Source organism: Pongo pygmaeus, chromosome 3 (assembly GCF_028885625.2).
Source record: "Pongo pygmaeus isolate AG05252 chromosome 3, NHGRI_mPonPyg2-v2.0_pri, whole genome shotgun sequence".
Taxonomy (NCBI): Eukaryota; Metazoa; Chordata; class Mammalia; order Primates; family Hominidae; genus Pongo; species Pongo pygmaeus.
Window position 1 is genome coordinate 80,150,860 of NC_072376.2, and position 13,006 is coordinate 80,163,865.

Genomic DNA, 13,006 nt, shown 5'->3' on the forward strand with positions numbered 1-13,006 from the left:
TCTCAAAAAAAAAAGAATGCTGGCTAAGTATAGGTCCCCAATCTCTTTTGGCTTATAAGGTTTCTGCTGAAGGTTCTGCTGTTATCCTGATAGCACCCCCTTTGTATGTGACCTGCGCCTTCTCTCTACTGCTTTTAAGATTTTTTCTTTCATGTTGACCTTGGAGAATCTGATGACAAGGTGTCTGGAGGATGGGTGTCTTGTGTATTATATCTCTGGGGTTCTCTGAATTTCTTGAATTTGTATGTTGACCTCTGCAGCAAGGTTGGGGAAATTTTCATGAACAATATTCATAAATGAGTTTTCCAAGTTGCTTGCTCTCTCTCTTTCCCCTTTTGGGGATGCCAGTGAATTGCAGATTTGGTATATTTACATAATTCCATATTTCTTGGAGATTTTGTTCATTAAAAAAAATCTTTCTTTATCTGACTGAGTTGATTTGAAGAACTGGACTTCAAGTTCTAAAATTGTTTTCCGGTTTGATCTGTTCTGCTGTTAATATTGCCCATTGTATTATGAAATTCTTGTAGTGAGTTTTTCAGCTCTAGAAGATCAGTTTCTCTTCTTTACTTTTCTTTTTTCTTTTCTCTCTCCCCTCCTCTCCTCTCCCCTCCCCTCCCCTCCCCTCTCCTCTCGTCTCCTCTCCTCTCCTCTCCTCTCCTCTCAGACTCTTACTCTCGCCCAGGCTGGAGTGCAGTGGCACGATATCAGCTCACTGCAAGCTCCACCTCCTGGGTTAATGCCATTCTCCTGCCTCAGCCTCCCAAGTAGCTGGGATTACAGGGGCCCGCCACCATGCCTGGCTAATTTTTTTGTATTTTTAGTAGAGACGGGGTTTCACCATGTTAGCCATGATGGTTTCAATCTCCTGACCTCGTGATCCACCCGCCTCGGCCTCCCAAAGTGCTGGGATTACAGGCGAGCCACCGTGCCCGACCCTGATTCTTTCTTAAAATGGCAATTTCATCTTTCAGCTCTTGTATTATTTTATTGATTCCATAAGTTCCTTAGATTGTGTTTCAACTTTCTCCTGAATCTTGATGATCTTCATTGACATCCGTATTCTGAATTCCATGTCTGTCATTTCAGTCTGGTTAAGAACCATTGCTGGGGAGCTAGTTCAGTCATTTGGAGGTAAGAAGACGCTCTTGCTTTTAGAGTTACCAGAGTTCTTGCATTGGTTCCTTCTCATCTGTGTGTGTGAAGTTGTTGTCCTTCGTATGGAGCTTTTTACTTTTATATTCTTTGATGCCTTTTGTGGTTTGATTGTGGTATTAGTTGTGCTTAGTTAATTTCATTCTTTTTTGGATGATTTCAGGGGTCCAAGGGTTAGCTCAGCACTCCTGGGCCGCATGCTGTACCAGGCTGTAACCTTGGGAAATTGGGACCAGGTCTGAGGCTGTTTTCTCTAGCCCCTAGAGGTTAAGTACCTCCTGTGTTGGAAGGAATGAGGTGTAGGTGTTCCTGGTCCACTGGCAACAAAACTGTGCTGGTAAAGGCACTTTGGCAGGGTGGCAGTGGGTCAGTGAGGGTCCTTGTGCTTACATATGTGCTGGTGGTGGGGTAGTGGCAAGTCCTGCACAGGCATGTGTGCTGGTGGTGGGGCAGTGATGGGGTCAGTGTGCATGCATACACCAGTGAGTCAGTGGCTGGAGGCTGCAGGCAAAGGCATGATAGCAAAGCAGCAGGTAGAGGCTGCCAGTGAGTGCATGCTGGTGGGTGCTCACTGACAGGGACCTGCCTTCAGGAGCTCTCCAGCTGTTAGGCAGGGTCTGCCACCAAAATAGCAATGGCTGTGGCTGTCAAAAAATGCCTTGGCTGGGCAGCTGAGGCAGTGCTGCAAGTTTGTGTAGCCAGGCAGGGACTTTGGCATAGGCCAGCAGACAAGCGAGTGCTCGGATCAAACTGTTCCCATCCCACAAGCAAGAGAGCCCTGTGATGTCCAGGTCTGTCTATCAGCAAAGGCTAAAGACACCTAGAGATGTATGATGAGCTTTGGGGGATGGGCACCCATGCCATGCTCTGCTGTAGCCATTCTCATGCCAAAGCCTGTGGACTCTGTGCAGGCTAGAATTCTGTCTCTTTCAACTCTCCAGGCCATTCTCCCTGCCACCTTAACTGTCCATGGGGGATGAGGGGTCTCCTGCAGCTAAGATTCTGGAGGTCTGTGGTGTGAGTTGGCCACTCCATGATCATTTAACTTACCCCTTCCCCAGGAGCCTCTCCAGGCCAGGAACAAGTTCTGGTGCTTGGCAACCCTGTGCAGGGTTACCAGCTTCCTTCCCTTTCAGCCTGGGGTCCGCATTCTCCTTCCATCAACTCTCAATGCCTTCTTTTTGAAAATTTGTTCAGAGTGTGCCAGTCTGCTTGATGGTCTGGTCCCTCACTGGGAGAAGGTCTTCTTGTCTGTGTCTAGTTGGCCATTTTGTTTTAGTATTTATTAAATAATGAAATAATAATAATTTGAAAAAATTAAATTATTATTATTTAAAACTCTAGATCTTATTTAAATTTTCTATTTAACCATGCCTCAGCAGACACTGTGATGCAGAGGGAGGGGGATGTATGAAGGAATTGCCTCATTTCCCACTAGCTTCCTTTGATACTCAGGTGAGGGACTAATGCCTCATTACTACTGCATGGACGTTAGGCCTCCTCTGATAACACTCCGGCTGAAGGTACTTTGTTACTGCTCCCCTTTTGGCCTCCACTGACATCATGGGGTAGTGATTTCATTACTGCTTGGCAGTGGGGAAAGACTTGACTTCCCACTACATCTCCTCAGACATGGTTCTAGTAGATGGGGAGAGTTATTCCTCATTACTGGGTGGTAGTTCATGCTTCCCACTCAGCATATTCTTTTTCTTTTTTTTTTTGAGGTAGAGTCTCGCTCTGTTGCCCAGGCTGGAGTGCGGTGGTGCCATCTCGGCTCACTGCAACCTCTGCCTCCTGGGTTCAAGCGATTCTCCTGCCTCAGCCTCCCGAGTAGTTGAGATTAAAGGCATGTGCCGCGACACCCGACTAATTTTTGTATTTTTAGTAGAGACGGGGTTTTGTCATGTTTGCTAGGCTGGTCTCAAACTCCTGATTTCAGGTCATCCACCTGCTTCAGCCTTCCAGTGTGCTGGGATTACGAGCATGAGCCACTGCACCTGGTGCCTATTCAGCATATTCTGACACCAACCTAGTAGGGAATTGGGCCTTGTTACAGCCTGGTAAGCATGGAAGTCTTTTCAGTTGGGATTTATTGTCTTCCTGGATTTGCTGTTTTCCCAAGTTGTCCTCTTACTGATTATTTTACTAGGGAGAGCAGGTTTTTCTTGGAGCCTTTTAAAAAACTTGCACTCGTTGGCAGGTTGCCAGGTTGCTGGCTTCTTCCAAGTCCATGATATATGAAGCAAAAAAAAAAAAAAAAAAAAAAAAAAAAATTGAGAGAGCTCACTGTTGTATCATTCCTTTTGTCCTGCATTTCTGAGCCCACCTGTCTTCTTCTCTCTAATTTTCAGAGTCTTTTTATGTTTGTTTTATTTGTAATGCCCAGGTATTTTTTTTATTTGTTTTAGCCGTATTTAGCTGGAGAAAAAAGAATAAGTAAGTCTGCTCCATATTGGTCTGGAGCGTTTACATATTTTTGAAGCTGGGTTTTGTTTTCCAGTGTTTGGCTATTGCCACCAATTTTGTGCCTTTGGTGGATACAAAAATTTTGACCTCTATGTCTTCATGTGCATCACTAACAAAATCATGGAGGGGGCCAATAACTGGTTCCTTCTGTGTGTCACTAAATGCTTTTATAATTTTCATTTTGTGATTTGACAGAATTTTTGTTTAATTCGCTTTCTAAGCCCTATAGTTCTCTTCAGAATTCCATGTTACTGTGTGCTTTCTAATCTGTATTCATAAAATGGTACCATTAATTTCTAAGATTTTTTTTTACAATTTTTAATGTTATTCCTTTCATGCTTTCACATGAACACTGTATCTGTATTGCCTTTATTTGCTCCACCTCATTTAATTCACTGTTGGCATCACTATAGTTCTTTCCCAACTTTTACCTTTGGGTTAGTCGTTTTAGCAATGTTCAGTTTGCTACATTAAATTCTTTTATTCAGTTGACCTTTGTTTATACTCTGGCAAATGCCCAAGTTTAGACTCACTTCACTGTGTTTCTTTTTCTGTGTTTCCTAATTGCTCCTGGAGGAACACATGGAACAAAGTAGATTGGTCCCATTACCACACTCTACTAAAAATTCCTTCCTAACAATTGAAATTGATTCTGTAATTCAATCTCCTGAAATGAATTCAACTTAAAAGATGACTTGAAAATATACTTGATCCTTGTTATTTGCAGATTCCATATTTGCAAATTCACCTACTCACTAAAATTTATTTGTAACGCCCAAATCAATACTCAAGGCACTTTTATGATCATTCACAAGCATGCACAGAGTGGCAAAATATCTTATTACTCAATGAGCATATTCTTACCTGAGGTTGAAAAATGTGATACTGTGCCTTTTTGTTTCAGTTCTCGTTCTGTAAACAAGTGTCTTTTACTTGGTCTACATAGTGCTACATTTTTCACATTTTTATTATCTTTGCTGGCGATTTTGCTGTTTAAAACAGTGCCCAAGTGTAGTGCCAAAGTATAGTGCAAGAAGGTTGTGATGTGCCATATGGAGAAAATATGTATATTTGGTAAGCTTTGTTTAGTTATAAGTTTTAGCGGTGTTTACTGTGAGTTTAATGTTAATGAATCAACAATGTGTATTAAATAGAACATCTTTAAACAGAAGCACACATGAAATCTGTTTATGTATTGAGCAGTTGATAAAAATGTGACCAGAGTCTCCTGGAAAACCAACCCTGTATTTCTCCTAAGAACAAGGACTCAGCAGTCATTAATTCAGTGTTTGTGGTGACTTCACAGAACATGACTACCATGAATAATGAGAATAAACTGTATTTTATTTGTCTTCTTGATGGTCATAGAATCATTGATGGTTTAGATATTATGCTAGACCTTCTTTTGTCCTAATCATCATCATCCTACTTGCCTCCAACTTTCCTGAAACTGTTGAAAACATCGTGCACTTTTACATTTATGATCATCCATTATGTTCTTTATTCAACTATCTCGGTTTCTATAGTCTTTACAGTAATGTCCTTCCTAAAAATTTCAGAGAAACAGATGTATGCCCTCTTAATCTTTTATTTTATAATTTTTATTATAAAAATTCCAATGGTATGCAAAAATGGGGAGGATAAAATAATGAACTTTCATGTACTCATCACCTAGTTCAAAAATTTACAACTCATGGCCAACCTTACATTATCTGTACATACCCTGATAAAATCCCCTCATCCCCTTCCCCCACCAAAATATCAAATCTATTTTGAAGTTAATCCCAGATGTTATATACTTTCATCTGAAAATGTCCCCATTCAAAAATACTATTTTGATGGTGATATTAGAGGTATACTCTTTACAAACTTTGTGAGCTACAGAAGAGAAGCCAAATTTGCCCTATGATTACAATATTCTACTTTCTTATCTCTGGGAAGACATGGCACCCATTTTTTTGGGGGGGAGGGATGGAGTTTCATGCTTGTCACCCAGGCTGGAGTGCAGTGGTGCGATCTCGGCTCACTGCAACCTCTACCTTCTGGGTTTAAGCTATTCTCTTGCCTCAGCCTCCTGAGTAGCTGAGATTACAGGCAACTGCCACCACACCAGGCTAATTTTTGTATTTTTAGTAGAGACAAGGTTTCACCATGTTGGTGAAAAATTTCTTCCTAGCTTCCAGGCTGGTCTCAAACTCCTGACCTCAGGAGATCCACCTGCCTCAGCTTCCCAAGGTGCTGGGATTACAGGTATAAGCCATCGTGCCCAGCCTCCATTTTAAAAATGTTCATGTCTAGCATCCACAATTTTTCCCACTTGCCTTGCTCTTTATATTTTGATATCACAAAAACCATTAATAACCTCATATGTAAAAGTTTTTCCTTGAATCTCCTACTGTTTCTCATCTCAGTGGTATTTGGCGACATTGTCTTTCTTAGAACGTGTCCCTTGTTTGAATTTCATAATTCTGAAATTTGCTGATTTCTTTCCTCCTCCTCCATCTACTCATTTCTGGCTCTATCCTTTGATTAATCTTTCCCTCTCTCTCAAGCTGGCTATCCTCAAGATTCAGATCTCAGATAAAATTTTTATCTGCTGTCTATATTCTCACTCAAAGAAGCCATCTTTTCTTTGAACTCAGCTATCACCTTAATGAGTGCCAAACCTGTGTCTCCAGCATTCAACTCTTGCCCATATTTAGTCTTACATTTCTACCTACTTCAAAGTGATTTCTATTTATATATTTTAAGTTCTTAATATGAAATGAAAATTTGTATATGTGCCATTTCAAATTCAACAGGCATCATGAAATGTTGCCTGGGTTTTTAAGTTTCTCGCTCATATTATTAGGGTTTTTTTTTCTTAGAGTTTTTTTACTCTTATGTTTTTTACTCTTATGTTTTCTTAGAGTTTTTTTTACTCTTATGTTTCCTCCGCATGTATTCAGTTAAGTCCTAGACTATTTTCCCACTTTACCGTATCTTTTATGTTTATTTCTTATGCCCCTATTATTTCTGTTAACACCCTAATGTATTCCCTCATTTCTTTGTGTCTTAATACATCCACGGCTTCCTGTTTGGCTTCTTCCAATTTTAGAAGTTTCTGTTGTGATATGCACATTCCTGAATACACTTCCTGTTTTGTTTCTCACTAAACGATTCACTAAAAATAACAGGATTAATGAGACAAATAGGGATAGAGACAGACTGGTCCCTCAAAAGCTATGCAACTTTATAACTGAAGAATTAACAAATATAATAATTGGTACCTTTAAAAATAGCTTGCACAGTGTAGGCAGGCAGAACGCCCAAAGTCTGGTGGCTTACTCAGGGCATGTTAAAAATGCACAGAAAAATAATGTGGAAACACAGGTTTGCTGGTGCTAAGGCAATATACACAGGGAAGTGTAGTCCTGAGCAGAAGAGAAAATGCAACCTAAAACTGATGCAAAGCTGGGATACATCTCTCTGGGGAGGGAGTTTTGGGTACAGGAACGCAGGCATTTTCTTAAAACAGTGCCCCAAATGTGTCTGCCTGTGTAATAGCTGAGTTGAAAGGGTTTTCCTTTTCTTTTGAAGTTTATAATTCTACTCCCATTATTCTGGCTCCCTTGCCTAAAAAAAAGCATATATAAACCATCATCATTTCCATCTTCTACTGACATAACTCTGCCATTCACTAATCAAATGGGAGCTCATTAGTGCTGGTAGAATAGACTCTATATTTTTTTCTGTTTGATACTTGCTGGACATCACCTTACTTTTCAGCTTGTAATGCTATTTACTGCTATTTATATACTATTATTTATATTATTTACCATTTATATACTGCTATCTCTTTAAAATAATTATTTATTCTCAGACTCATTTATTCCTGTCTCTTATGCTGATTAAAGCTTTGTTTTCTCTTGTATCTTCTATTTCTCTGTCCTGATTTTCTCTGCCTGTATATAGACTTGGGATTTTATTATCAAAATTATTTATTTTTGAATAGCTTCATGTGGTATATCTTATTTCTACAAGCAGATTGCGGGTTCCTAGAGGACAAGATCCATGTGTTTACAATACTCTTTTTATATCTCCTCCTACATACGAGGGTATCAGTAAATGCTTATTGGTTAGTTGATTTAAAATCACAAATGTATTATTTCAAATTTACTATTATATTAGTTAATTTTTTAAATGGACAAAAGAAAATTCACAAGGAAGTTAGCATAACGTAGGGAAAAAAGCATGGGCTTCTGAATTAGATCGCTCTGGATTCAAATTCAAGGTCTGCCACTGATTAGCACATGATCTCAGGCAAATTACTTAATGTTTCTGAGTTTCAGTTTTTTTAATAACCCAGAAAAAATTAACCTAGTTCTATGTTTTTTGTAAACAAGAATTATACGAATTAATGAGATAATATTTTAATCAATTAAGAACTTCATAGAGTAAGTATGAATACTTAACGGGTGGTCAATAATTAGAGGCTTCAGGATCTTGAGGAATAATCAGCCAGTACCTCGTTATTACAAGCCATGTAAAGAAGCAAAACTCTGGAGTTTGTAGGATATAAATAATTAGAATTTGTGATTTTATATATGCATTTCCTAAGTTCTGCCTTTTGCTAGACTAAGCACTTTACATTCACTGTCTTACATCATCTTCATAGCACTCATCACAGGTAGGTATTATTAGGAGCATTTACAGATAAATAAATTAAAGGTCTTAGCCAGCATGGAAAGGCCAAACTTGAGATAGAAACCCTGGTGTCTGACTCTAATGTCTGTTTTTTTTGTTTGTTTGTTTATTTTTTTAAATCAGTAATAGACTCTTCTCTCCCTTTTTTGGGGGGTTATGTTACACTAATACAGAGTATAGACAAAATAACTCCCTAGTTATTTTGTCAGATGTATCACATAAGTTAAGAGTACAGTTCTTCAAAGACATGGAGCCTTCAATCTCATTGTTTTGAACCTTGAGGCTACATCAGTTTTCAAGGTATTGGAGGTCCTCTTTTAGGTGGATAACTGACATAGATGGAGAAAATCACTTATGCATGTGAACACCGGAATACTTTTGAAAAGTACCCCTTTCATTACATTCTTAAGTTAGAAAAATAGCCAATTCCTCTGTAATGAACTGAATTATGAATTACTAATTTCTGTCTTCTCCTTTAGGGTGACTCTGGAGGACCACTGGTTAGTTCAGATGCTAGAGATATCTGGTACCTTGCTGGAATAGTGAGCTGGGGAGATGAATGTGCGAAACCCAATAAGCCTGGTGTTTATACCAGAGTTACGGCCTTGCGGGACTGGATTACTTCAAAAACTGGTATCTAAGAGAGAAAAGCCTAATGGAACAGATAACTTTTTTTGTTTTTTGGGTGTGGAGGCCATTTTTAGAGATACAGAATTGGAGAAGAAGACTTGCAAAACAGCTAGATTTGACTGATCTCACTAAACTGTTTGCTTGATGCATATATTTTCTTCCCAGCTCTGTTCCATACATAAGCATCCTGCTTCTGCCAGATCAACTCTGTCATCTGTGAACAATAGTTGAAACTTTATGTACATAGAGAAATAGATAATACAATATTACATTACAGCCTGTATTCATTTGTTCTCTAGAAGTTTTGTCGTCAGAATTTTGACTTGTTGACATAAATTTGTAATGCATATATACAATTTGAAGCACTCCTTTTCTTCAGTTCCTCGGCTCCTCTCATTTCAGCAAATATCTATTTTCAACGTGCAGAACAAGGAGTGAAAGAAAATATAAGAAGCAAAAAATCCCCTACATTTTATTGGCACAGAAAAGTATCAGGTGTTTTTCTTTTTCTTAGTGGAATATTGGAAATGATCATATTCATTATGAAAGGTCAAGCAAAGTCAGCAGAATACCAATCACTTCATCATTTAGGAAGTATGGGAACTAAGTTAAGAAAAGCCAGAAAGAAGCCAAGATATATCTTTATTTCATTTCCAAACAACTACTATGATAAATGTGAAGATTCTGTTTTTTTGTGACCTATAATAATTATACAAACTTCATGCAATGTACTTGTTCTAAGCAAATTAAAGCAAATATTTATTTAACATTGTTACTAAGGATGTCAACATATAACAATAAAATATAAATCACCCATTTGCTTGACATTATGATATGATAATCCACAAAGAAGGGGAAGATGGGAAAAATGTTACTAGTCAATTTATTGTAAATTATTTTAAAATTTGAGGCTAGGATGAAAATTAATTTAATAACAATCAGTATTACTAAAATAATTGTGTTGTGGAATGGGAGGGAACGAAGAGTTCAAACAATTGACTGGAAAGGTTTTATCCATCTAAGACTTTCCCAAACAGCAAATCCTTGAAGGGAATGAGATCCAGGTGTTAGTGTACAGTCTAGTGATGCAACTAAACTGGGGCTCAGACCTCTATTTTGAGATGATTGTAGATATTTTTCTTCCCCTGCTGCTGTGTTTACAGTTCATGCATGGATAATGGTCCTGTTAGACTCCTCTTGGCTGAGATGGAAAGATACCATAGAGAAAATATCCTGGAAGCTGCCTCGCGGCTGCATCTAGTGTGACACTGAATGGCTAACTGCCTGGATAACAAAACTGAAGAGAGTAAAAGCATGATATTGGCCACCTTCATGATTTTAGTTTTGGTAAATTATTACTGAGCTGTTAGAGACACAGCTTTCAAGTAATCGAGACCGTAATGAAGTTAGGACTGGTACCGTGACGTACAGCATGTTAATGGTGAGATTTCTCCAAGTCTGTCCTCATTGCATATAGCTATTCATATAAGTTCTATATTGTACAATAATTACCTTGAAAACCAGTACTGCCAGGAAAAATTTGAGTTTATTGATCTGAATAACATTGGAGTATGAACTGATAACATTTAGGCACTTGGCAAAAATATGAAAACTGACATGAATTGATAGAGTTAAATATTTTGCGTAAGCTATTTTTGTTTCATTTAACAAAGTGCTCTGGGAAAAAACAAAATTGAAGAAAACCTTGAATTTTAAGCAAGGATATAAGTACGTTTAAAACTACTGTCAGTGTTCTGTTAAAAATGGATTCCCCTTGTTTCAGTGTATTCTGTAGTTGGGCCTCTAGGTGGCACCCACAAGCTGCAGGAAGCTATGGGGAAGCCTGACATCAAGAAGGGTGTCTAGATCTGTAAGTAATAATGAGAACTGTACCTGAAATTAGTCTTGCGAAACCAGGAGAATACAATTTATCTTTGCAAATGGCGTTTAAAAATTAATTCGTGTTGATTTACATCACTATTAGTATTTTTCAAATTTCTGGAGATTTGATTCCAAATTAAAATAAAATTTATGATGCATGATTTGAGGAACTCCCTCTGCAAAAGCACCTGGAGCAATTTAAATTAAAAAGAAATTTTAAAAGCTTAATTTTGAAATGACATCTTATTCCTAAAAGAAATACTTTTGATATTCCTTCTACAAAGGATTTGAGAAATAGAAGTTTGGGTCAAAGTGAAAATATGAGCGATAGTTCAAACTTTATGTACATAGAGAAATAGGTAATACATTTCTAAAATGGTAACTTCTTTTGAGAAGTAATTTCCAAAGGGTTTTATCTGCATGTCTGTGTTAACTGTTTCATTGGAGAAAGTTAAGAAGATGTGACTATAATATTTATTACTTTTTTAAAGAGGGCAGGCAGTTCCTCTTCTGTATCTTAGATCTTTCTTCCTACAGCACTAGTAAAGTACTCTGTATATAACAGTCCTTCAATAAATGTTGTTGAATGACTTTTTTATTTTTACCTTATGCAGAAAACATAGCTTTATTATTATCTACACGTTGATTTTTAAAAGTAATCCCAGATTTTGCAGTAACTGAGTGAATTAAGCCGGTTACTATTTATCTAAGCCTATAATCTCACCCATAAGATAGAGATGATATTTGCTCAAATGATTGTTGTAGAAATAAAACTGTGAATGTCACTCTTGTTTTAAAAAATATGGTATTTGATTATAATAGGCTGAATACCTTTTTTTTTTGAAATGACAAGATAATTAGACCAACAAAATGTGCTAGTTAAAAAAATTTCTGATTCTACAAAAAGTTTTACTGGAATAATTCCGAAACATATTTATCAAAGTGGTCTGTCAATGTGAGGGTTCATTCTAACTTTTGACTTCAATTTTAAAAAATGATAAACCTTATTAACCACCAAGTGGCTGGATTATATCAAGATCCATGGTGTAGTTCAAATGTCGCCTCTTCCCTGAAGCCTTTTTTTACTTCCTCAAGTGGATGTACTATATGTTTTTTCTGAACTTCCTTACCATTAATTTTTTTATTTTCAGATAATCATTGATTCAGATATGGTTAAGATATAACTGTAAGATATAATTCACAGAGATTCTGTGTACCCTTTACTCAGTTTACCTCAATAGTAAGATCTTGCTTAGGTGTAGTATAATATTACAATGAAGAAGTTGACATTGAGACAATCCATTAACTTTATTAGGATGCAATCAATTATATATGCATGTGTAGGTGTGTGTGTAATTAGTTCTATGTAATTTAATTACATATGTAGATCCATGTGATTACCAAGATACAGATAGTTTGTTCACAAGGCTACATCACGCTACCGACAGCCATCCAGCTCCCTCCCTAAGCCTGTGTCTCGTCTCTAATCCCTGGCAACCACTAATCTGCTCCCCATCTTTATAAATTTTATTGTTTCAATAATGGTATATAAATATATTATACAATATGTAACTTTTTCAGGTTGGCTTTTTCGCTCAGTATAATTTTCTTGAGATCTGTCCAAGTTGTTGTGTGTGTCAGTAGTTAATTCTTTTTTTATTATTGAGTAGTATTACATGATACGGCTGTACCTCAGTTTGTTAACTGTATACCCATTGAAGGGCATTTGGATTGTTCTCAGGTTTTGGCTATTACAAATAAAACTGCTATGAAGATTTGTGTGTAAGCTTTTTGTGTGGACATAAGTTTTTATTTTTCTGAGATTTATGGCCTAGAGTATGCTGGGTCATACGGTAAGTACATGTTTAGATTTTTAAGAAATGGCCATATTCTTTTCACACGGCTCCTTACTACTTGTAAAACTCCCTGTACTTAGAATATCTACCTGTGTATTTCAGATGTGCAGATAGATGTGATTTTAACAACTAGACTGTAAACTCCATGAGGGTGGGGACAGTAACTGGTTCATTTTTATATCCTTCACCGTTCACAGGAAACTATAATATTGTTTATGGAAGTTGTTCTGTAAAGATTTATTAAATAAAAGTAAAGACAGTAATAAAAGCAAACAAATAAATATACGTGAAATAAAAAAGAAGAAATGGCTTTGGGTAGAAGAGAATGAACA

General features: G+C 37.3%; 1 protein-coding gene across 2 annotated transcripts in view; it reads left to right on the top strand.

Moving 5' to 3' along the window:
• The window catches only part of LOC134739426 (transmembrane protease serine 11E), a 53,100-nt gene extending 40,507 nt beyond the window's left edge, over nt 1-12,593 (top strand). For both annotated transcript variants that reach the window (XM_063663713.1, XM_063663714.1), the window contains one exon: nt 8,787-12,593. In XM_063663713.1, the coding sequence (XP_063519783.1) occupies nt 8,787-8,948 (162 nt within the window). In that variant the 3' untranslated portion in view covers nt 8,949-12,593. The remainder of the gene's footprint in view (nt 1-8,786) is intronic.
• Nucleotides 12,594-13,006: the final 413 nt, after the last annotated feature.